General features: G+C 37.9%; 2 protein-coding genes across 2 annotated transcripts; one reads left to right on the top strand and one right to left on the bottom strand.

Moving 5' to 3' along the window:
- Positions 1-2,477: 2,477 nt before the first annotated feature.
- On the bottom strand, positions 2,478-3,842 carry LOC145130958 (uncharacterized). The gene is made up of 6 exons (XM_079065705.1): positions 3,580-3,842; positions 3,339-3,489; positions 3,161-3,261; positions 2,881-3,046; positions 2,789-2,799; positions 2,478-2,721 (listed from the first exon to the last, which is right to left on the bottom strand). The coding sequence occupies exons 1-6, from the start codon at positions 3,840-3,842 to the stop codon at positions 2,478-2,480; spliced, it is 936 nt and encodes a 311-aa protein (XP_078921831.1).
- A 5,218-nt stretch (positions 3,843-9,060) lies between these two features.
- Positions 9,061-9,802, top strand: LOC145133307 (uncharacterized). Its single transcript, XM_079068252.1, has one exon. It carries the CDS (start codon positions 9,143-9,145, stop codon positions 9,575-9,577), a length of 435 nt encoding a protein of 144 aa, XP_078924378.1. The 5' UTR covers positions 9,061-9,142; the 3' UTR covers positions 9,578-9,802.
- Positions 9,803-25,589: the final 15,787 nt, after the last annotated feature.

Genomic DNA, 25,589 nt, shown 5'->3' with positions numbered 1-25,589 from the left:
ATGTGAAACGTAGAGGCCACGTTCACACTGTTCACCCGCCTCCGTATAAAATGTGAAGCTTGTGCCCTAAAATGGCAAAATTCATAACCTGGTTACCCCGACTGCATCGTAAACTTTGATACCAATCGCAGAAACGATGCCTTCACGATCATCTCAAGATCACAGTTGGTCACCCAACTACAATCGGCACATGACTAAAAATGTCTTGAATGGAGTCACAAATGAAGACCTGGCGATCAATCTGCTGCAGACACAGTTGGAGGTGTCGCTTGTGAGGGAAGAGATTGCAAACGACCTTCGTGAACTACGACGCAGCCTCACTAGAGAGATGGACGCCCTAAATCATGAAGTCGATGATATTAGGGTAGGTCAACTCGATCTATCTAACATGGTTGCTGATTTGAAGAATCATTTATGTTCATTGCAAGCGTCGTATGTCAACATTGTTCTGGGAAAAAAGAAGTCGAAGAAATTGAAATGGGTCTTTAGGGTTTTTGCCGTTGCTGTTATGAGGGTTTTAACCTACAGGTTGTTTAAATGACAGAAGAACTTTTGGTTAAACATTTCAATCCTGGGTTTCTATTTTGATTGGATGTGCATCTTGTTTATTCTCCCTATTAGTAACGGGTTTTGTTGGTTGTCTTTTGGTTTGTGTGGTGTAGTATTTGGTGGTTTTGTGATCATGATGTTGTGATTATCAGTATTTTGATGGTAGTCATAGGTGATGGTTCTCGTATGTACTTAGATAGTTGTGGAAATATTGTTATAACTTGTTCAATAGATGTAAAGATGCAAAAACCCATGAATGAAATGTTGATTAGATTAACTTGTTCCTGTTATAAATGGAGTACTCTTATAAATGTAAATTTGCATGTGTCGTGAAGTAGTAGGCATTTTTATGTTGATTTTGTTCTTGGGACCACATGGAACAGTCAAACTTTTTATACCATTAAAACATGAACCCCAATGTTTGTTTGTGGGGACATGGGACAAAAGAGAAGAATCTAATACCTAGATTTGTCGTTGCTTATAACCCGGAAATGGAAAACAATGAAAAGTGCTTTTTTGTTGTATTTGTGATTGCCCACTTTGAATTATTGCCTGGAAGAAATGAAATACCCCTAATGGGTTAAGTCAAATAATAAAGTTATGACTGAAATACCCCTAGTGGGTTAAGTGACATAATCAATATTGACTGAAATACCCATAGTGGTTTAAGTGACATAATATATATCGACTGAAATACCCCTAGTGGGTTAAGTTACATAATAAATATTGATTGAAATACCCCTAGTGGGTTTAGTAAAATAAAAAATAATGACAAAAATACCCCTAGTTCTTTAACTAATTAAAATGAGAGTAATACACCTTAGGGGACTGTATGTAATTTAACCTCTTTGTTTGACTAAAATACCCCTACTACTTTATTAATTACTTGAAATAACATACACCAATTGGATTAACTCATTCGAATGACTAAATTACCCCTAAACTAACATTCACATGCCCTCTTTTACCAATTAGAATGAAACTAATACACCTAGGGGGATTGTATGTAATTTAACTTCTTTGATTGACTAAAATACCCTTACTTTAATAAGTACATGAAATACCATACACCTATTGTATTAACTGATTCAAATGACTAAAATAACCCTACTTTAATAATAACATGTCCCATAACAGACACACAATTAGAAGTGTAATTAATCTACTTTGGTTGACTAAAATACCCTACTCTAATAATACCATTGACATGCCCTCCTGAAAAAATGTTAATGACTAAATTACCCCGTACGCACTAATATAAATAAGACCATACATATTATAAATACAAACACGCATCCAAATATCAAATGTTAAGATTGTTATAACATACATCAACATAGCAAAGATAAATTCCCCTGTTCAATCCACATAACAGACACACAATTAGAAGTGTAATTAATCTAACTCCATTGGCGATCCAACACTACTACCTTCACCTTCAACTCTTTTACCAAGCTTTAGCTTAAGAATTCTCTCTGACTTTTTCCTCTTGCTTGGTTGACCCGTAGTATTCACTTGCCTAACAACTCGATTAAACCTTCCCCGTTCCTTAGCTTCATTAACCCTCACCACTTGATCAGATTTTTTTACCCTCATAACTTCATCAGTTTGTGGCTCAACTGCATCACCCATCACAACATCTTCTCCACCCCCTTGCATATTCACGGATTCTTGTGTTTGCATGATTTTTTGTTTCTTTGTGACATTAGTTTTAGGTGGCCTTGGCACTTTAGTGCAAGTGGTCTTGTTGTGCCCTTTCTCTTTGAATATGTCACAATAAACCTTTTTCCTTGCCTCTGAAACAATGTGTTTTCCAGACCTTTCAAAAGCATCCCTTATTCTTATGACTGTTGGCCTGCCTGGCATTCTTCTTTTTAAAGGAGACAATGGAGGTGTAAAGGTTGTTGAAGGCCACATGTTCATCCCATTCATGCCACTAATAGAATTTTGTAAGTATTATGGAAGAAGGCTGCCAGGTACAAAGGGTCTACATATGGCCCATCAGGTGTTACGTCTAAAAACGCTAATGTAGCTACTGAATGAACACAAACATACCCATTTAGTTGCCATAACCTACAACTGCATTCCTTTTTTATGACATCAACAATGTATGACTCATCTATTTTCCTTGTTTTAAACTCCATAATCCCACAAGACACAACCTGCCAATGCCTACATAAAGTAATGCAAATTTTAGAGTTGACAGAGGTAAGTTATGTATGAAAAAAAGTGTGCATACCTTTGCTCATTCTGTAGAATATTCAATCTTGTTCAGATGTTTGGACAAACAGAATAACGATTCCATCCTTGACCTGTCAGTTTCATAGTGACCATCCTTTGCATGACATATATACGAATGTCCTCCAACATGCTGATAATAGGTTTCTTCCTAGCATCCAAAATGACACTATTAAAGCTCGCTGAAAATCCATTCTCCACAGCTTCACATGATAAATGGTGAACTCTAAAAAAAGCTAGAGACCAAGTCTTTGGATCTCTATCCATAAGATGCTTAACCGCTTAAGGATTCAAATTTTCAATATCTTTTATGGTTGTGTTAAAATGTGCTTCAGTTGTTGCCTTTCTTGCTCTCCAAAACAAAATTTCAAACTTGGCTCCACTAAACCTCTTTCTAAAATTAGCATATATATGCCTAGCACACTGCCTATGTTCTGCTGCTGGGAATACTTCTTTTACTGCCTCAACCAAACCCTGCATATGTACCAGTAATAGGTGAAGTTAGAAATGTAAATATTTATTATATTATGTTAAATACTTTACAAACATACCTTGTGTTGATCAGAAATTAAGACCAAACCACTTCCATCATTCCAACATTGCAAATCTTCTGCAAGATTTTCAATGAACCATTTCCAATTCTCTTTGTTTTCCACACATACAACTGCCCAAGCAATTGGGAATATTCCATTGATAGCATCCCTACCAACAGCACACAACAACTCACCTTGGAAAAAACTTTTCATGAAACAACCATCCAAGTTAATGATCCGTCTACACCCTCCACGTCACCCTTCTTTGACTGCATCAAAGCATATGTAAATCTTGCTGAAGTAATTCTTACCATCAGGCACTGTATCCACAAAAATTTTAACAGTGGATCCAGGATTTGATCTTTTAATGTCCTCGCCGTAAGACCATATTCTAGCATAATTTTCTGCAACTGTTCCTTCAACTAGACTCAATGCATACTTATTGGCTCGCCTACACAGACTCATACTTACAACAATGCCAAAAGTGGTTTTCACCTCCTCTTTTAGTAATATCACACTCATCTTCTGATTGTTGAAAAATTGTCGGATAAAGTGGGTACCTATCCATCTATAAGTTACAATTTATCCGAATTTGAAATTCTTTGAACAATTGTGCTCACTAATAAGAGATTTAATTTCGAAAGACTTATCATCGCTCATCCATGAACCCCAAACCCTAAATGTACATTTTCCATCACAACATTTGGCTAGCAACCGTCTACTATCATTTTTCACAAAACATAATTGATAACCATTTGCAACAACATAGTTACAGAGCATGTGTTTCAATTGTTTAGGACTCTCAAACCTCATACCTAACACAAGTTCCTGCTCATTCCAGTGAAGCTTTTCATTGAAAATGTTTGGCAACTGAGGATAAACATCTTCATCATCATCCATGGCTTCTTCCAAAGGGCCACCCAAAGCTGCATTCTCACCCATTTCGACATCAGGGCCATTATCCTTTTTGAAAAAATGAGGGCTGCTATGGCTATCCTCATCTTCATCAGCATCCACATCCTCAACCCCATGGTCATCCTCATCCTCATCATCATCCTCATCTTCATTTTCATCCTCATCATCTAAATGACATGTCTTAATTTCTTTAACTAGTCCTGCACCATCAAGAACTTCTTCCACTATGTTATCAACTACCTCTTCTTTGTGTTCTTCCAACCATTCCTGCATGTTAGTATTACCAAAATGGTCTACATACATAGGAAGTATAACACCACATTCATACGTATATTGCTATAAAATCGACATAATCCAACTCATTCGAAATTAAGGTCAGACCTTTGGGAAAATGAATATCTGGTTGGCATTAATAGAGCTTCGCACACTTTTCTCCGATGAACCTTTCGATAAATTCATAACACCCGTTCTTGTCCATGCCTGCGAAATCGATGTCCGACAACCTCTGAGTAATCCCCCCGGTGTATCGTATGGGGTATTTTGCAAAGATTCCTTGGAAATGCACATCGACTTGGATGAATACGGGATCCATGTTTGAGGTTTGAGGAGACAAAATGAAAGTAGGGGTTTATCGAACGACCTGGAAGTGGTGAATGGTGAACAGAATGAAAGATCTCATTTAAGTAAAACTATATATATATATATATATATCCAAATTATTATTGATATTCTAACTAGAGATGCACAAACCATGCATCCTATCTGATCCGGTTCGATGACGTCAAATCCAATCCGATTTCAGCCGATATCCGATCCGGTTTCAAACCGGTTTTGATCGGTTTTCCCTCCCCCGAGTCCAAATCGGTTTAATCCAATCCGGTGTGGATCCGATCCGATTTTTGCAATTTTTTTTTTAAAAAAATAACATTTTTTGGACCTCATATATAACACAAAATGCAACATAGGTTCATTAAAATAGTTAAAACATACATCAAACGTCGAAATAGAAAGAGTTTAGAAACTAGTTAACTAATAATAATAATAATAATAATAAAGTGGCGTTATAACATTTAGCCAAATAGAAATAGTTTTTGTGGTCTTCCACTTCGTGTCGCCTTCACTAAAATATTCTTCAACCGCCACGCAAATAGTTAGGGGTCTCATCTATACCATATTCTTCATCTTCGTCTTCGTCTTCGTCTTCATCGTCATCGTCTTCGTTTTCTTCCGGAGGTGTTGATAAGCCTTGTGCATATTCTTCATCCATGATCTCTGGTTCAATATTTTATGCTAGTGGGCCTTCTAGTGATGTCAAGTGTTGTATACATTCCACCGAATCCAAGTAATCCTTCAAGTAAACGCAAACCTCTACCGCAACCTAGGTAAGATTCGTCCTGAACTTTGATAAGACTCTACCACTAAAAGAAAAAGCGGATTCCGAAGCTACTGTGGAAGCTTGGACGGTTAGTAAATCGCGGGCCATGACGGAGAGAATAGGAAATTGTGCTTCCTTTTCTCTCCACCAAGCCAAAAGATCCAAAATTTTAAATTGTGGTGTACTAATGAATTTTAAAAAGTTTAACCCCATATAAATTCCAAGTTCGCTACTAGGGGTTAATGTGCGTGCTCTTTTGTTTTGTTCCTCCAAAAGGTAGTTATAGAGGTCGATATGAAAATCCGTTCGACCCCCACTACTACCCGATGCACCAGTAGTAGAGTCGGTTACACTTGCAAAAGTGTTTGACATATTGTCATATTTTGTAGCGTAAATGTCAAACAAATTAGTAAAAGTATTATTAAAATTGTGTATTTGGTTACGGATGTAGTTTGAGTCATCTTTGTGCAAATTTAAAGACATATAAATTTTGGTAATCAAAGCCTCTACACCCGTAACATTGATACATGGGTTTAATGCCGCGGCGCAAGTAAAAAGTGGTGGCATTTTTTGGAAATATTCGGCTAATTTTTCTCTCATTGGTCTCGTAACCAAAACAAATATTTCACTTCTTTGTTCAAAACGCTCCAATTGCGCGGACATCAACCATAATTCATTTAGTAACAACGGACTTGTAGGGTAATACACGCCCGATAAAAAAGTGGTTGATTGTTTACAAACTTTTAACATTTCCACAAACTCTTCCATCAAATCCCAATCAAAATCCGAAACCGGGTTTTTTCCTTTTGAAAATGTGTCGTAAAATAATTGCAAAGCGATTCTTTGACGTGTCAAACTTTCAAAAATCATGTACGTCGAACTCCATCTAGTGTCAACATCCCAATGAGGACTATATGAAGTTACGTTAATGGAAATGACAAACTTTCGATATTTTTCCATTGTAGCTTTATTTTTTCCAAAAACTCTAGTTAACACAGTTTTGAATTTTTCAATCGAATCTATCATTTTTAAACCATCTTGTACCGCAAGATTAATAATGTGACAAACACATCTAGTATGAAAAAACGAGCCATCCAAAATAGGTTTATATTTTGCAATTAATCTTTTTGCGGCGGCGGTTTTGTTATTTGCATTGTCAAACGAAATAGAGAAGATTTTGTCGCTTAAATTATAAGTCTCTATAACGCTTTCTAAAATTGCAAATAATCGTGCCCCCATGTGATGATGCGCAAAAAGTTCAAAGCAATAACTCGTTTGTTCATTACCCAAGTAGAGGGATCTATCCAATGTGTCGTGACGGCAAGATAGCTTTTGGGACAAATTCCGGTGGAGGATTAAACATCATAAGTTAAAGAAACACCGGTTTTTATATTTAAAAATCCCAATTGCATATCTTTTTTGGCTATATCACAATACTTTAAAGCATCACGTCTAAGAGAAGTGCGACTTACTTGCCGGTATTGTGGTTGCATTTTTTCCCGTAAAATCTTTGTTAATCGTGGGTTGTCGAAGTGGTTGAAAGACAAGCCCTCTTGAATCACGAACTTGCAAAAACTTTCACAAATGTCATCATTGTTGTAAATAAAGATCGCCCTGTCGATAGTAATATTTGGTTGATCCGGATCGCCTTGACCTTTTACAACCGGACAAGTTTTTGTTGTTTGGCTCCTCAACGTACTATTGCCATCTTTTCCCAAAAACATCCCGCACTTCTTGCATTTCGCTTTTTCCTTCCCGTTCGACAACAAACACAAATCATAATATTCCCACACTTCTTTATTCCGAGTGGTTGGTATGATTTTAACCACCGTTACATCCGAATCTTGACCCGCGGTAGAATTTCTCGAGCTCATTTTTGTGGAGTATTATGAAAATAGAAGTATAAAGTAGTCTAGAATTTTGTGTAACATCGAAATCTAGCAAATGTCATCTATTTATATGTGTTTTATTTATATGTGTTTAGAAGGTTATAAAAGTCAAGAAATAGTCAAACTATCCGTTTTTGGAGCTTGCTAACGGTTAGAAAAAAAATCGAAAATGCCCGTTTTTTAACGGTAAAAAAAATCCGGTTTCAGTAAAATCCGGTTTACGATCCGGGGGTCGATCCGATTTTCCATCCGAAGCTCCAAACCGGTTTCAATCCGGTCACCGGTTTAATCCGAACCTGTTCGGTCAAAACCGGTTTTGACCAAATCTGGTTTCCGGATCGGATCGGATCCTATGGGCCAATCCGGTTTTTGTGTGCATCTCTAATTCTAACAACTTGTAATGCTTGTTACAACAATAACTTTTAAATTTACCATATAATTTTATCGTACATAAATACGTATAGATAATTATTCATCTGCTAATAATATATAGAAATAACCGAGGAGTTCCAGATTTTATGATAAGTGGAAGATTGTGGGTTGCGCAACAATGAGAATGATGACAGACATGCCACCATATGGAGCTCCACCTTCATGCCACACCCTTCCTCAACCACAAATCTTTGTTTCTCTCACACGTCAATAACTTTCAAGGTTAAAAAACACAAATTCGAAACGTGGGGAATATATGAGAAACTGCAACTAATCATTATGGTTTTCGTGTGGTTCTTTTATTATTTGATAACAAAATGGGAACTTAAAAATTCAACAAGCTAGTGGGGCTGGAAATTTTGTCCTTCACTATCATTCAACAAACAATATATTAATCATAAATCCTAGGCCTGACAATTGGGTTGAGTTCGGGTTGACGGGTTGGCGGTTCAGAAAACATAAACTCAACCCAAACCATATAATATATAGGTTGACGGGTTGGTGGGTTGGAAACCTCAACCCAACCCAACCTATATAACTCATTTAAGTATATGGGTTCGTGGGTTCATAAGTTAATGGGTCAAACCCAACCCATATAACCCGTTTAATAAATAAGCAACACATTTTAAAAAATAAGGTTTTTTCAACATAAATTCATAAAATGATTAACGTAATTAACATAAAAAAAGGTTTTCAACATAAATTCATAAATTCAATAACATCCAAATAAAAATGAAAAATGAAAACATTCATAGAAAGTGCATGTGTTCTTCGTTCGTGACTCGTAAAAATAACATGTATTTTTTCTTTTTCTGATTAACGAACCGCAAATGCAGATTGGGTTGGCGGGTAGGCGGGTCCAAAATCCCAACCCAAACCCGTCTATTTTCGGGTTGGGTCAGTGTCGGGTTACGGGTTGGATCGAGAGTTCTCACCCTAATAAATCCATATGTTTATCACTCACTTTGGTTCATTATTCACAATTTTTTAATTCACTAGCATTGAGCAAACAATATGCTAATCAGAAATCCATGTGTCAGTCACTTCACTTTGTTTTGTTTTATTATTCACCAACCCACCCAGATCAACTATAAATAAACCCATGTTTTCCTTCCATTCTCGCACACTCAATACTGACTAGCCCAGCATTAAGCTAATCAGAAACAAAAAAAATTCGTCCTAAATAAGACCTTGATTAGTGGGCTTCAAATATGTCGAAAATGAAGGCACTAAGTCTAGCTAGTTTACTTGTGCTTTCCACTTTGGTCATGTTTTCTGAGAGTCGGGTGGCAAGAAAGGACTTGGTATTGAATTTGGGAGGGGTAGGTATTGGTGCTGGAATTGGAATTGGAATTGGGTTGGGAGGAGGTGGTTCAGGGTCTGGTGCAGGTGCGGGATCTGGGTCTAGCTCTTCATCCAGCTCCTCCAGCTCTAGTTCTAGTTCTAGTTCAGGATCTGGAGGAGGTGGATCAGAAGCAGGTTCATCTGCTGGTTCTCATGCTGGATCTGGTTCAGGAGGTCGGGGTGGTGGTGGAGGAGGAAGAGGGGGAGGTGGAGGCGGTGGACGTGGAGGTGGAGGTGGGTCTGGTGAGGGTTCAGGCGAAGGAAGTGGATATGGGTCTGGTTATGGAGGTGGTGGTGATTGAAAATAAGCAAATTTCATCTTTTGCTTGAGGGTGAGATCAGATTTATAAAATTTAATATTTTGTTTGTTTTAAGGTTGTGTGTAATTGGGTTTGTGTCATCACGTAATTGTAGCTTGTGTATAGAATAATGCAAAGTATATAAACAACTGTATATGCTTTTTGTTTAATGTATGTTTTACTTGTACGTTTTGTGCCAATAATATTGGGATGTAGTTGATGTTATTATAGCACCGTACTCTTTTAATTTTGGGGTAAATTTTTTATTCAATTTAATAGATTAGTTTTTTTTTTCATTAATCATCTATTTTTATTTCTCGTATACTTAAAACAAATACTTTGAACTTATATTAGTTTTCAAGATCAAAATCATTTTAATTCTTGTATCATTTTGCTTAGCTAGGCTTCATGGCATGTAGAATGAGGTTGCATTTGATTTTATTTTTGCTTCAATCATATGTCCTAATCTTCTAATTGTCCCAGGCATGTCATTCTATGTAAAGTTTCTTTGACATACATCAAAACTTTAAGAACATAACACTTATATACCAATGTAATTCTAGGTTAGTTTTACATTCACACCAACATATATGATTTTGTTTTTTTTCACTCTTTTAGATAATATGGAGTTCTATGTATACATAGAAGTTAGGGTTGTAGTAACGGTTTTGGTGTAATCTAATTTCTTAGACTTTTGCAATAAAACCCGAGATCCAAGAAGTTATTTCATTCTAGTTTTCGTTTTTGGATTAGTCCAAAAAAAATCATGTCGCAAACGAAATGAGTCAATAATGTCCCATATCTATGCCCTACAAGTGTAAGGCATCCATGTTTGTACCGTATAATTACAACGAACCTATGTACTACATAGTAAACCGGTCTGAGATTTCTTTTTCTAAGATCCAAACTGCATATCATACCAAGTCCTTAGCTTGAGGGGGCGTATTAGACACTATTGTAATTATTTTAGACTAGAATGTATCTAAGTGTAATACTTCTCTCTCTCTCTCTCTCTCTATATATATATATATATATATATATATATATATATATATACACACACACACACGGATCTATTGTAACCTATTTTACAATACAATACAATTCACAATTATACGATTCTTTACCACATAAAATTTAAAGAACAATAAAACATTTTATTTTTAAAAAAACTTATATCATGTTGGTGATTTTAGTATCATCAGACATTTAATTCGTGATACTCAGACATAAAATCGAAATATCAATTTGGAAAGTGATCTTACACGATCTACAAGGAATCTGAATATCCATACCACCATCATCCTATTTGTCACTACACGCTATTTCTTATTCTATCTTAGAGTAAAAAATAAAGTTTAAATTAATTCATCTTCAACTCTACTCTACTTTATACTTTATTTTGACACCAAAAATAATATTCTAAGAATATGTTTTTTTTGTAAATATCTCTTCAGTTTACAAGGTTTATACAAGTTTATTTAGAATCTTTTTGTTAGAATTGTTAAATAAATATAACTAAATAAATAATTTGCATAAAATAATTCAAATTAAATGTGATATAAATAAAACAAATAATGTTTAAATAAATAATTTCATTCATAATATAATAAAATAAATATACACTCTCGTTTAAAGAAATGTTATACATATATTAAAGAAATATAACACTTATAGTTATATATCATATCATCTCTAATAAATGAAGGTTTTTTTTGCCACTAGTCAAATTCTCAAGAGTTTTACCACATGTAATTTTGTAGGAATTTTAGAATTATTATTTTCCATTTGTCATTTTTTGAGAATTTTCATTTTTTAAAATAAAATTCCATAAAGTTCTAACAAATTTTATAAGGAAATAAAATCATTCTATTAATTTGATAATAAATGATCATAAATGCTCTAAAGAATATTTGATTTCTTTTATAAATGTTCCAAAAGATTACATTATATTATATAAAAGTGTTATTTTATAAAATATTTAATGTTTATATATTTATATTAAATTTTTATTTTTAATAAACCCGTGTAATACACGGGTCTCACACCTAGTCACCTAATAAATTACTAAAAAGTATCGGTACTTTAAATACATTTAAAAAAATCATCATATTTATAAGTAGAAGATATGTTTGTGCTTTGCCAGAGGACGGGGTTTACTTTCTTTTTTACTACAAGCCACAATAGTTCAGTCGCTGCTAAAAAAATATCAGCATTTTTTTGAAGACGGTCTTAAATGAACTAGTCTACAATATATTATTCCATTGAACAAACTCCTTTATGACCATCAGTAATTTCAAAACCTCCATAGAAAGGAGTCATCAATCACTAGAAGTTTTATATTAAGGTGATTCATCCCATGGAAACTGCATCTCATCGGAAAGTTATCGACTTGGTTAAAGAAAACAATGCTCAATCCAAGGATAATGTTATTGCCATTATGATTGACATAAAGGTAGAATTCATCTTTTGTCGGGGTTTTTTTGCTAATATTTTAGAAGGAATCATAATATTTTCATCTGTCTATCGGGCCTAAAGTCGGGAGTCGGGATTTGCCACGACTAGTTAAGTTAGTAAATGGAGAAGAATTCACTTTCACAATAAAAAGGGGTGTTGGGAAATAGTGACAAGCTTTTGGTTGATGGTATGCTAAAAATGACCTTATACATCACAACAGACTGTTTTACATTCAAGATATTTACTTGAAATAGATTAGGTCAATTTTCACAACTTGAAAACATAAATAACAGCAAATGCTTATACATAGGTGGGTTCAATCATTGTACATTACGCGAATCAATTACATAAAAAGTAATATTAGAATTAAAAATTCTAAATTTAATCACATATGACTTAACTGGCAGATTTTGAAAGTGCTACATGATGGAAAACCAATTGATATTATCTTATTTAAGGAGGAAGAATGTTGCAGCTCATGAGCTTGATGAATAGCGAGATTTTTCTAAAAGCATCATGATATTTTGCCAACAACCTTACAGAGTCTGGAATAGTTGAGATCATTATGTAACGCCCGTGTTTTCTACTAGATTAATCATAGTCTGTAATCACTTTGGTCAACTAATGTAACATTTATATGAATGAATAAGAAAGGATTATTCATATATTTATGTGCTTATGTGTGTTTTACACGATACTTTATGCAAAAAAATATAAGTATTTAATAATATAATAAATACGATTAAAAATACGCATCGAAGATAAAAGATCACTTATGACAAATAATCGTAACCTAACTGTCTGTTAGCGGGTGTTTATATAGATATTTGTATTGTATTTTAGGATGTCCAATATGTAGTGAGGTCTTTTATGTATTTATGTATTTCAGCCCATTTGTAAGAGGTATATATTTCCTGTTTAATGAATAGACTGATTTTATGGGAAAATATCAAATCTCATGGTATCAGAGCCGTAATATCTTGCTCTCCTCTTAAACCCTAGACGTATTCTTCTTCTATTTTCTTCATCATCGTTTTTTCTCTGTGATCCTTTTGAACCATGTCTTCTTCTAATTTCTCATAAAAACCAACTTCTACCATTAATATCAAGCATGTTGTTCCGATTGTTCTTGATCTTGACCAGATGAACTATGATATCTGGAGGGAACTATTCGAGATCCACTGCATTGGCTACGGGGTAGCTGATCACCTTGTACCACCGACTCTAACTCCTTCTTCTTCGTCAACTGAGAAAGCTCCTGAGAATACTCAACCAATCACAGAAACTGATATCTGGAAACGTAATGATTCGATTGTGAAATCATGGCTCTACGGTACTCTTTCTCTCCCGCTTCTTCACCTCATCTTCAAGAAACAAACCCCTGTTCATGAAGTCTGGGAAACCATTGAAAAAGTGTTCTGTGATAATAAAAATAACAAGGTTATTCAAATTGACAACGAGCTCCGAAATATTACTATGGGTGATTCTTCTATGGTTGACTATTGTAATCGTGTCAAGTCACTTGCTGATCTACTGGAGAATATGGATGCAAAGGTTTCGGAAATTAATCTCGTTTCCTATATGTTAAATGGACTATCCGCCAACTACCGCCATATCGCAACCACCATTCGTCATCAGTGACCGGTTCCATCTTTTTGGGACACACGTTCTATGCTTGTGCTTGAAGATCAACAACTTTCTCAGGATCAGAATCGCTCCTCCTCAGCCTATCATTCCGATCATTCTTCATCTCCAACGGTTCTCATCGCTGACTCCACTCATCAAAATACTAACCGGGCCGGTTTTCGTGGAGGGAGAAGCGGATGGAATCACAGAGGTGGTCACAACGGAGGAAGGAACGGTGGTCGCCAAAATAATGGCGGACAACAACAACATCAAAGGAACTTCAAAGGAACTTCTGGTTGGGCCTTTGGGTGGTATCCAATCAACAATCAGTCGAGTATCTTAGCAACACCACCGGCCCACTCTGCTGCCCCACATCAGACCCAGCCCACTGGACCGAGAATGCCACCTGCCCAACATAATTCTCATCAGTTTTTTGGGCCTCCAGCTCAAAGTCTATTTACTCAGCAAGCCTTCAACACTGTTCAACAACATATGGGATCCTCCGAGCATCCCACTACACTCCCGCAAATGTTCCAAACCATGTCACTAAATAATCCCGGGAACGCAAATTGGTACATGGATACCGGAGCCACCTCTCACCTTCACTTGGATGCAGGTATACTCTCATCTAATTTAGATAAAAGCAAATATTTATCTTCATCGGTTTAGTTGGAGACGGATCCCCAATTCCTGTGACCAATCAAGGTCACACCACTCTTCCGCTCCATAATTCATATCGTACTCTTACTCTTAAAAATGTCTTAATTACCCCTCAAATCATAAAAAATCTAATTTATGTTCGTCGTTTTACTTGTGACAGAGTAAGCGCACTCTCATGCAATGTGACAGCTCCGGTGACCTCTATCCTGTCACAAAGTCGCCTCAACAAGTTTTCACTTCTATTGCCTCGTCTCTATGGCATCAACGCCTTGGACATCCCGGTCACCATGTTTTTCAACATCTTGTCAATAATAATTTAATTTCATGTTCTATTAAAAGCACTAGTCTTTGTCATGCATGTCAAATGGGCAAACATGTTAAGTTGCCTTTTAGCTTATCTGAGTCTGTTTCTCATTCTCCTTTTGAACTTGTGCATTCCGATATTTGGACATCTCCTATTACTACTATGAGTGATATTAAATATTATGTTATCTTTCTTGATGATTATTCTCATTTCTTGTGGGTTTACCCTCTTCGTGTTAAATCTGATGTGTTCTCTAAGTTTCTCCACTTTCGTTCTTATATTCAAAATCAATTTAAAACCGACATTAAATCTTTTCAGTGTGACAATGGTGGTGAATATAAGAATAGTAAATTTCTTGAATTTTTTGATCAAAATGGTATTCACATACGCTTCTCGTGTCCTCATACCTCTAAACAAAACAGTAAATTTGAACGCATGCTCAGAACTATCAACAATGTTATCTGTACTCTTCTGTTTCATGCTCGGATTCCTCCCACATACTGGGTGGAAGCTCTTCACATGGCTGCCCACCTCTTAAATATTCTTCCCACCACTAACTTAAACAACGACACTCCTTTCCACAAACTTTTTCACAAACACCCTTCCTACACACATCTTCGAGTTTTTGGGTGTCTTTGTTTTCCTCACCTTGTCACCCACATAAATTATCCCCAAGATCCACTCCTTGTGTCTTTATTAGATATCCTAATCATCATAAGGGATATAGATGCCTTAACCTTCACACCAATACTATTATTACATCGTGTTATGTCGTCTTTGATGAGTCCATCTTCCCTTTCGACTCTATGACCCCTGACTCCTCTCCTTCCTATACATTTCTCGATCATATTACCCCCTTACCTATGGACATCCAATCTCAAACTCTACCCAAAACCAACACTACTCACACACCCTCCTCTACATCTATTCCCACCTCTAATGAAGAAATCTCTATCTCATCCCCTTCTTCGAATTTTGAGGCTGTTTCTCCTCTCGAGAATGTCTCTCCCTTGGTTACACTCATTTCCAATAACTCCTCGGTTTCTTCCACATCTAATATCCCTTCTCCGTCTACAAATATCCTCTCTTTCGTCCATGACACAACCACATCTTCTTCAATTCATCCCATGCAAACTCATGCTAGAAGTGGCATCTTTAAGCCATTAGAAAAAATGAATATTCATGTTGATTCATCTTCTCCTCTTCCTAAAAATTATTCCGAAGCTTTCAAGGATCCTAACTGGCTAAATGCGATGACTGATGAATTTTCTGCTCTCATATCTAATAAGACTTGGGTACTGGTGCCCCGGCCTGATAATGCTAATGTGATAAATTGTATTTGGCTGTTTAAAAAGAAAACCAATGTAGATGGTTCTTTATCCCGCTACAACGCTCGCCTTGTAGCTAATGGTAGAAGTCAACGAACATGAATTGACTGTGATGAGACGTTCAATCCTGTGGTTAAACTGGCCACCATACGCACAATTCTTAGCATTGTTGTCACTCATAAGTGGCCCATCCGACAGCTCAATGTGAAGAATGCGTTTCTTCATGGTCATCTTCAAGAAACTATGTATATGCAGTAACCTCCTGGTTTCAAAGACCCCTCTAGACCGAATCATGTTTGTTTACTCCAGAGATCCCTCTATTTTCTCAAACAGGCTCCTCGTGCATGGTTTCAACGATTTGCTCAGTTTATCTCACGCATTGGTTTTGTTCATAGCAGGTGTGATTCATCATTATTTATTTACAAGAATGCAGGTCATATTGCATACTTATTGCTCTATGTGGATGACATAGTCCTCACTGGATCTTCGTCTTAGTTTTTGACAAGCATCATCTCCACTCTCAGTCATGAGTTCTCTATGTCTGATCTTGGTGATCTTCACTACTTTCTGGGTATTTCTGTCACAAGAAATGATGCTGGCCTATTTCTCTCTCAACAGAAATATGCTCTTGACATTTTAGATCGTGCTTCTATGCTTAATTGCAAACCTGCTCGCACTCCAGCCGATTTATCTGCCAAGTTGGATGGTTCTGGTTCTCCTGTTGCTGATTCCACCATGTATCGTAGTCTAGCGGGTGCTCTACAGTATCTCACTTTTACTAGACCGGATATTACATATGTTGTTCAGCAAATCTGCTTGTACATGCATGATCCTCGTGAGCCACATTTCTCTGCTCTTAAACGTATTTTACGCTACATTAAAGGTACTCTTGCTCATGGTCTTCAACTATTCAGTTCTCCTTCTCGTGAGCTCATTGCTTACTCCGATGCTGACTGGGGGGGGGGGGGGTTTGTCCTTTCACCAGACGTTCCACTTCATGCTACTGTGTCTTTTTAGGACACAATCTTTTATCTTGGTCATCTAAACGACAACATACCATTTCTCGTTCTAGTGCAGAGGAAGAATATCGAGGTGTTGCTAATACTGTAGCAGAATCATGTTGGTTACGGAACTTGTTACTTGAGCTTCATTATTCACCACATTGGGCCACTATTGTCTATTGTGACAACGTAAGTGTTGTTTATATGTCATCTAATCCAATTCAGCATCAAAGGACCAAACATATTGAGATTGATCTTCATTTTGTTCGAGACAAAGTTGCAACCGGTCAAGTTCGAGTTCTTCATGTTCCATCTTCTTCTCAATATGCAGATATCTTCACGAAAAGCCTACCATCTCCACTTTTCATTGAATTTCGGTCCAGTCTAAACGTTCGAGATTCTCCCGTTCGTACTGCGGGGGGATGTTAGCGGGTGTTTATATAGATATTTGTATTGTATTTTAGGATGTCCAATATGTATTGAGGCCTTTTATGTATTTATGTATTTCAGCCCATTTGTAAGAGGTATATATTTCCTGTTTAATGAATAGATTGATTTTATGGGAAAATACCAAATCTCACTGTCAGCGTCAACGTCAGCGTCAACATCAACGCCTCAAGTCTTATTAGCGTCGGCGTATAGTTATATAATCTAATGTAATCTTTGTATATTAAGTAATGATACAGATGTGTATATAATAGATAGCAGATCCGATATCTTTATGATGAGGATCGGTTCTTAGTATAGATTAGATACAATTCCTTCAACCAATGAGATATACTTGTAAAAATTAGTATATATTCAACATTAGGGTGAAACCCTAATGTGAATGTCTTGGTGACCGTCTTTGTGATAACCCGTTTTGTTGGTGAAAACAAACACTTTCTTGGTGAAAGACAATTTGGAGAATTCTTCGTGTTCATTATTTTTTTCTGTTTTTTATTTGCTTAGTTTAGTTTGTTCTTGTTTATTATACTTGAAGTGTATCCGATCGATACAAACATTCACAAAAATTCATCCATATATTTAACTTCTGAAACAACAAATAATAAAATAAACAACTACAAAATAAAGGAAAGGGTTCATCGTAAAACCTTGCTTTGGAAAATAAGTTGAATCAAAATTTAACCAAATATGACCATTAAACCCATTCAAAAAAAACCACCATAGTCCAAGGAAAACATATAAGATTTGAATATATAAATTGATCAAACTTATCGCTTACTCTTTAAAACAACAATACTATTTTACGAAATAACTAATGATGGATTTCAATAAACTAGAAAGGAAGTTAAGAAGGACAAATATTACCTCTATTTATATGAGAAGAGCTTTTTATATATAATATTTTCCGTTTAAAAAAAAAAGAGCCTTGAACCATACATCTTCGTTCATACCAGAAAGGGCACATAAGCTGACAAGCGACTGTGAAAGTGCACACTGCACACAACCGACTTTGACTTTGCCTCTGATTTATACTCTAGTCTCCAAACTTGCAAAGCCAAAGCCCAAAGGGAAAGTGACTCAATTTTGACTTTGTATAAGATTCATAATTACGTAAGAGGATAGGATATGGTGATTTTGAATCTATATTTTATTAGGAGAACATAACAGGAAGTTATCTTTGCCAGTTTTTCTCCTAATTTTTTGGTTTACCTCATTTAAGTCTATGCTTAGCGGGACTCCATTGCATACAATACATGATGTTGATGATATATTGATATTGATACATAAAGCCACAAAATAATCATATTGGGTTGAACGGAAGGGTAAAATTGTCATATTCAACATTTAAAATAATTATGATATAGTTGTTACAGAACAGAACAGAAGGGTAAAGTTGTCGTATTTAATATTTAACACATTTAGGTGTAATCAAACAACATGTTCAGCCAAAGGCACATTAAATCAGACCCCGTCAAGGTCAGGGCATGACTCGGTCATATCTAACACAGTCGGCATCTATAAAAAAACCATTAATTGTTCTTGAACTCAAACTCAAAAGTAGATGGCCCAGACCGCCTATACCATGGTCAGCCCTGCGGTTTATGTCATTTGCCTCTTGACAGGTTCTCACTACTACAAAATTGGGTTATTTCGGATGGAGAAAATGCTTTAGCAACAATTTCCGACATATAAAAATTTGTCATTAAAACGCATGAGCAATTTTTCATGTGGCTTATTGCCAGCAGGTTCTTTGACACGTTACGAAAACCCATTTGTAATTACCGATAAATATTTTTTCTGATTGAAATCTGTCGTAACCTTTTTATTCACATATTTCCGATAAATTATTTTAGTGATAGATCTATAATGAAATTTGTGTGTGACATATTTCCAATAGGTCCTTTTTAGTGATGGATTACTGATTGAAGAATTTACGACGGTTTTATACCGATAGGATTTCGGTAAATTAATAGTTAAAAAACATTGAGATCGAGATTTTTTTTGTGTTAAATACAATAAAACAAACACCAAATCCATTTTTTCAACCAAAAATAATAAATATATATCTAAAGAGTGTCCAATTTATTTTCTATGAATATAAATTTAAATCCTAGCATCCAATATAATAAACAAAAAACCACGATGGACTCATTGGCGGGACCTAATATGTAGTACGGGGTAGTACGTGCTACCTTTCAAATTTTCCTATTAAGTTTAAATTTAGTATAATTTGTTGAAGTTCATTACAAATCCGTTGGAAATCCATACAATCCGTTAGAAATTTGTAACAAATCCATTGTAAATACCTCATGAATCTGTTGGCAATCCGTTACAAAGTCCCATGAGTGTAAATTTAGTGTAAATCCGTCGTAAAACACTTTGTGACGGAGACTAGAAAATACCGTCGAGAATGAGTTATTTCTGGTTTGCAACTCCTAAAATTTGTGTGCAAGTTTTTCCAGGGTCCACCACTGGATGAGCTATAGGTGGGTTTAGTTTGACATACCATTTTGATGAAATTGCTTTAAACGATCACTCATTTGTGGTTGAAGTAAGGTTTGCATCTGTTGCATCTTTTTCTCTCTGTGTAACACCCAAAATTTTCGAGTCAATTTAAAACTTTTTAAAACATTTAAAACCATTAAGTTATTACAGTTTACTTTCAAAATAATTTAAACATCAGAGTAACCCCAGAATGAATCATGAAAATGTAAGGAGGTGCACGATCACGCCTTCGCCTTCCCGCGTTCATCAGAATACCTGAAACAATAATCGATAAATGTAAGCTCGAAGGCTTGGTGAGTTACCCCCAAAATACCAACGCCATACAGATATAACCATATCATATAATCATATAAGAAAACAGCAACAACATGCATAATGAGCCATCAGTCTGAGTGGACCGAATCCCGGTCCTCAGTCTATCTGGACCGCTCTCCAAGCCTTCGACACGTCTGGACCGCCCTCCTCGGGGCCTTTAGCCTATCCGGACCGCTCTCCGAGCCTTCGACACGTCTGGACCGCCCTCCTCGGGGCCTTCAGCCTATCCGGACCGCTCACTGGGCCTTTGGCCTGACTAGATTTGCCCGGCTCGGGCTTGCAGTCTACCCGGTCCGCCCAGGGTGTCTTGGCCTACTGCACACAGCAGGACCTGCCTCAACCTTTTCCCCAAACCAACAAACATATGCACATACATATAAACAAGTAAACATGCAGATCTAACAGATCACGAACATGGCAACCATCCTATAACCAGGATACCGATCTAACCGATCTCTAGCATAGCAACCATCCTAGACCAGGATGAAATTTAACATAACAACCATCCTAAACCAGGATGAAATCTAGCATAGCAATAACATAGCAACTATCCTAAGCCAGGATGAAATCTAGCATAGCAATAACATAACGACCATCCTAACCCAGGATGTAAATCATACAGGGTCGGCCTTGGTGTCGTAGACCCTGTTGATATAGTGAGGAGAACTCACCTGGCATTGCTGAAGTCCTGCGGATGAAACTCCAGCTGGTGGTTGACAGATTCCCGAACTGCCAACATCAAACAACACCCAATTAATAATTGGTTTCCAAGCCCAATGTCCAACTCACACTCCAAAGGCCCAAAAGTCAAGTAATGGGCCAAAGCCCAACGTATGGCCCAATTTTCCAAATTGGGCCCAGACCTCTACATGATCTTTCCTTAAGGCCCATTCAATTCTTCTAGTCCACTCTTGGTATTCTCATGGCCCAATATCACATAATCATCAAGGCCCTGTTATGGCCCATCTATGCCCCAATTTTCCAAATTGGGCCTAAGTCCTTCACATGGGCCTTATCCTAAGGCCCATCCAATTATTTTAGTCCATTTACTTATTCTTGGAAAGCCCATTAATAGTCCAATCACCAAATCCCTATAGAAAGGCCCAACTCAAGGCCCAAGTGAAATTAGGGTTTCCGCATGAAATGACGATTAGGGTTAAGTGTTCCTACTTAACCCATTAAGGACTTAATCCGTTAAGGACTTAATTCATTAAGTCCATTATTGCCTTAGGTTTATTTGCCAATGATTATAATTTAATATTTTAAGTGCATTAAATAATTCCGATGCGGTCCCGATAAGTCCCAAATTAGGGTTTCATGGCATTAGGGTTTTCCAAACTCTAATTAGGGTTTCCAACCCATCTTAGCCCAATAGGCCCAACACCAAGTTCTTAGGCCCATTAAGGTTTCCTAGGCCCATTAGGGCTTCATTGGGCCCATTAGGGTTTAGTAGTCCCTTTGTCCAAACATCCAACGAGTCACAACCCAAACACGACACACCGCCACCCGACGCGGCGGCCGGTGGTGGTTTAGAGTTTTCTTACTATTCCGATCAATTACAAAGTTACATCATGATATTCGACACACACAACACACACTACATCACACACACAGCCACCACCACGCGGCAGCTGGTGGTGGCAGAACACCAAAGGCGGCAATAACTACCATGGTTGGTGATAGAGCCAAATTCGAGATCGGCAATCTCCTAAGAATTAAGAAAAGAACGAAACACTATGGAACAATTTTCTGCTTTAATTCCTAAACTCAAAAAGATGATTACATGGAAATAAATAAGCTTCTAAACTGCATGCAGCAACTAAGCAACCAAACAGGAGAAATTGATGGAATCGTGGCCTACATTACTAGTGGAAACAAAATGCTAACTAATAATCAAAAATAACAATGAAGATAATTTTGCTTAATACTCGGTCTTCATGCACGTGGACAAAAGAACGTGATATCACTATGTAAACATATTCGTATCAATACTCCGCCCCTCAAAAATGGCCTTGTCCTCAAGGCCAAGATCATGGTGGCCGATGGAAGTCCATGATGGGTCCAACTCTGATTGAAGAAGGAGAAATTTGGGCGGGTTGCATTGGTGACCCGGTTGGTATTTTGCAGGGCAATTGTAACAAAGACCCTCGGCGCGTCGTTTTTGCATTTCGGTGGGGCTTAACCGCTTGATCGGAAGTGGTGAAGAAGATGGTGACGGGGTGGGCAATAAGGGTGGTTTTGTTGGCGACGGTTCATGAGAATCATCGAATGACGGGACTTGAGCTTGGAGTTTGTCTTCAATGAGCTTTGCAAGGCCGTAGGCTTGATGAAGGGTGGTGGGTTTGTGGAGTGCGATTTCGTTTTGAATGTCATCTCGAAGGCCGGATAAGAAACAATTCAGCAATGATTCTTGGGTGAGGCCGACGACACAATTGCTAGTCTTTTCAAAATCGGCTTGGTAGGCAGAAACGGTAGAAGTTTGAGTAAGCTTGAGGAGTGTGGCTTGATGATTGACATAAGTGGATGGGCCGAAACGCAACTCCAATGCTCGCGAAAATTCTGTCCAATTTCCAAGTAGTTGATTGTTGGACAAATGTTTGTACCAACTTAAAGCTTCCCCGGTGAAATAGAAGACGGAAAGTGATAAACGTTGTGCCGGCGGGATTACGTAATATTCAAAGTAATTGGTGGCTTGAAAGAGCCAATCAAGTGGGTTGGAGCCATCGAAGGTGGGGAGGAAGATTTTGGGTGGCCTTGGTTGTTGTTGTGGCGGTGGCGGTGGCGGCGGTGGGGGTGGCGGTGGTGGCGGCGGGGGCCGGTTGATCTATTGGTTGGTGAGGAGGTTGACAAGAGTTGCCATGTCTGTCGTGAGTTTGTCAAGTCGGGTGTTGGTGGCGGTGGTAAGGTGGATGAGAGCTTGAAGTTGGTCTTGCATGGAGAGTGGTTCATCGGGTTTGTTTTCTTGTTTTGGAGGCATGGTAAGAGAGATGAAAGCACCAAATGATAGAGCCAAATTCGAGATTGGCAATCTCCTAAGAATTAAGAAAAGAACGAAACACTATGGAACAATTTTCTGCTTTAATTCCTAAACTCAAAAAGATGATTACATGGAAATAAATAAGCTTCTAAACTGCATGCAGCAACTAAGCAACTAAACATGAGAAATTGATGGAATCGTGGCCTACATTACTAGTGGAAACAAAATGCTAACTAATAATAAAAAATAACAATGAAGATAATTTTGCTTAATACTCGGTCTTCATGCACGTGGACAAAAGAACGTGATATCACTATGTAAACATATTCGTATCAGTTGGCAGCCATGGTGGTCTTCCATGGTTTCCGGCCAAACCAAAACCGTACACGAAAAGCACAGCAGCAGGAGAGACAACACGTGCATCTTGGCTCAAAAAGAAACCCAACACCCACCTGTGGTGGGCGGCGACGACATCAGCAACACGGGAAAGCGGCAGTAGCAGCGATATGGCGTCCGGCGGTGGCAGACGGTCGCAACGACACCCAACAGCAGCAGGTTCGACCTGCCATTCATACAACCATAGCTCCGGTTTAACCTCTCGTCCTGCGGTCTCCGACGCCCCACATGGAGCTCTTCGCTGCCCACAGCATCCGGCAGCGGCGACAGAAGAAGACGGAGGAGGGCAAAGAAGTCCGACCGGTCCTCGGGAGCAACAGGTCGCCGATCTTGCGGTTCACAGCTTTGTCGGCGGCACAGCAGCGGCACGGCAGCACAGCAGCGGACAAACTCGGCTGGGAAGCGGCTGTGGAGTTTTCACAGCCTTCATGCTGACGATTCTCGCTCCGACTTTGGTCGCCAATGGACCTTCCGGACAGTAGGATGAGGCACGATGGTTGGATTCGAAGATTTGGGACGTTAGCAATGGTGGTGGAGGCCGGAAGTTAGGGGGAGGGGTGGCGGCTGGAGGGAGGGTAGTGAGGGAGGTGGCGGCTGTTGTTCATTTAGGTTTAGGGTTTCGGGAATGAGAGATTATAAACCCCGATTCATACAAGCTTCTGCCCATAATGACATCTTTAGTCCCTCATCCCTCTTTTCTTTAAATTTTGATCCTTAATTTACCATTTGAACCCTTGCTCCCATAATTCTTTTCAATATAAGTCCAATTGTTACAAAAACAACCCCTCCTCTACAAATTATTCTCAATTAAGATCCATAAATTACCATATGGCCCCTCCATGATCAATTAATTTCAACTTAGATACGTAATTTACCATTTTAGCCCCAGCCATTCAAGATCCTTTCAAATTAAGTCCAGTATTATTCTTTAACCCCCGAAACTAACATTCTGATAATTATTATTAAAATTTTGGACTCTAATAATATAAGATAATAATACATTACTTCTCGGGGTTACGGGTTTATTATTTAATTATTTTATTTTAAATGGGATGTTACAACTCTCCCCCACTTAAATTTGATTTCGTCCTCGAAATCGTTTCTTATCATTCCTTACTCGCCAAACAACCTGAACTACAATCCCGAGTGTAACCCTAGCGTTTCCAAGGCAACCGCAACCAACCCTCGCAGGGTTCCAAAACCTGAAAATAAACGAATCCCTTGCAATATGATCACATTTACTCGATTCGAAACCTGAAGTCTCGAGATGGTCTGGCTCCCTGACAGACCTCTCATACCAAATCATTATTGTTGAGCCCAGTCCGCTTGTCTTTCATCTAACTATTCAACTCCTTATATCTGTGGGTTCCAACATCTAGATACTTCACATACACCTGAATACCCCATGCATCAATACCGCCCTAATTACGGAAACTGTCTGAACACTAACCTGCCTGAAGCAGTATGCTGCCACATGGCTGCTTTCCAAAATCTATCGAGACCTGCCTGGTCTCATCTCGTTCGCCAATCATCTGAAATACCGGATTCCGGCCTGGTCGCTGAGCTAAAAGGGCTCCCACCTAGTCGTCTCACACGACTTATGAACGAAATCCTTCTCTGGAACTAGTTGCCACTAGTTATCATGTAACTGGGGCTCTAATAACCTTCTGATCTAACTGATCGGGTCCATGCGTAAAATCCTGACGTCACCAACTCCAAGGCTAAAAGTGATTGCTACATATCCAACGGTAGACTTATATCACAAACGACCTTAAGCAATTCCACTGCTTCCTTGCTCTCATAGCTGTAGTGGCGCTTCTACAGTCTTATCACTGGCTTAACCAGGTCTAATCCCTCTGGGGAAATCCATTAACCAATCCGTGGATTTCCATATCCTCACTGCTACACCCGAACTGGTGGGTACCACTGTTCCTTCCACGTCCTAACAACGCGCTCATGCTATCTACCAATCAAGTGAAAGTTGTGACTACACCCACAG

The sequence above is a fragment of the Lactuca virosa genome, chromosome 8 (assembly GCF_052849685.1).
Source record: "Lactuca virosa cultivar CGN04683 chromosome 8, Lactuca_virosa_CGN04683_v6, whole genome shotgun sequence".
Taxonomy (NCBI): Eukaryota; Viridiplantae; Streptophyta; class Magnoliopsida; order Asterales; family Asteraceae; genus Lactuca; species Lactuca virosa.
This window is presented reverse-complemented; position numbering and strand designations above follow the sequence as displayed.

What these genes read in the sequence shown, in the direction of transcription:
- LOC145133307 (XM_079068252.1), top strand. Translation starts at nt 9,143, where the DNA reads ATGTCGAAAATGAAGGCACTAAGTCTAGCTAGTTTACTTGTGCTTTCC.
- LOC145130958 (XM_079065705.1), bottom strand. Translation starts at nt 3,842, where the DNA reads ATGAGTGTGATATTACTAAAAGAGGAGGTGAAAACCACTTTTGGCATT. An exon ending in TTTGATGCAGTCAAAGAAGG is followed by an intron (nt 3,490 to 3,579) that starts GTGACGTGGAGG and finishes TGCTGTTGGTAG; the next exon opens with GGATGCTATCAATGGAATAT. An exon ending in AAGAGGTTTAGTGGAGCCAA is followed by an intron (nt 3,047 to 3,160) that starts GTTTGAAATTTT and finishes TCTTATGGATAG; the next exon opens with AGATCCAAAGACTTGGTCTC.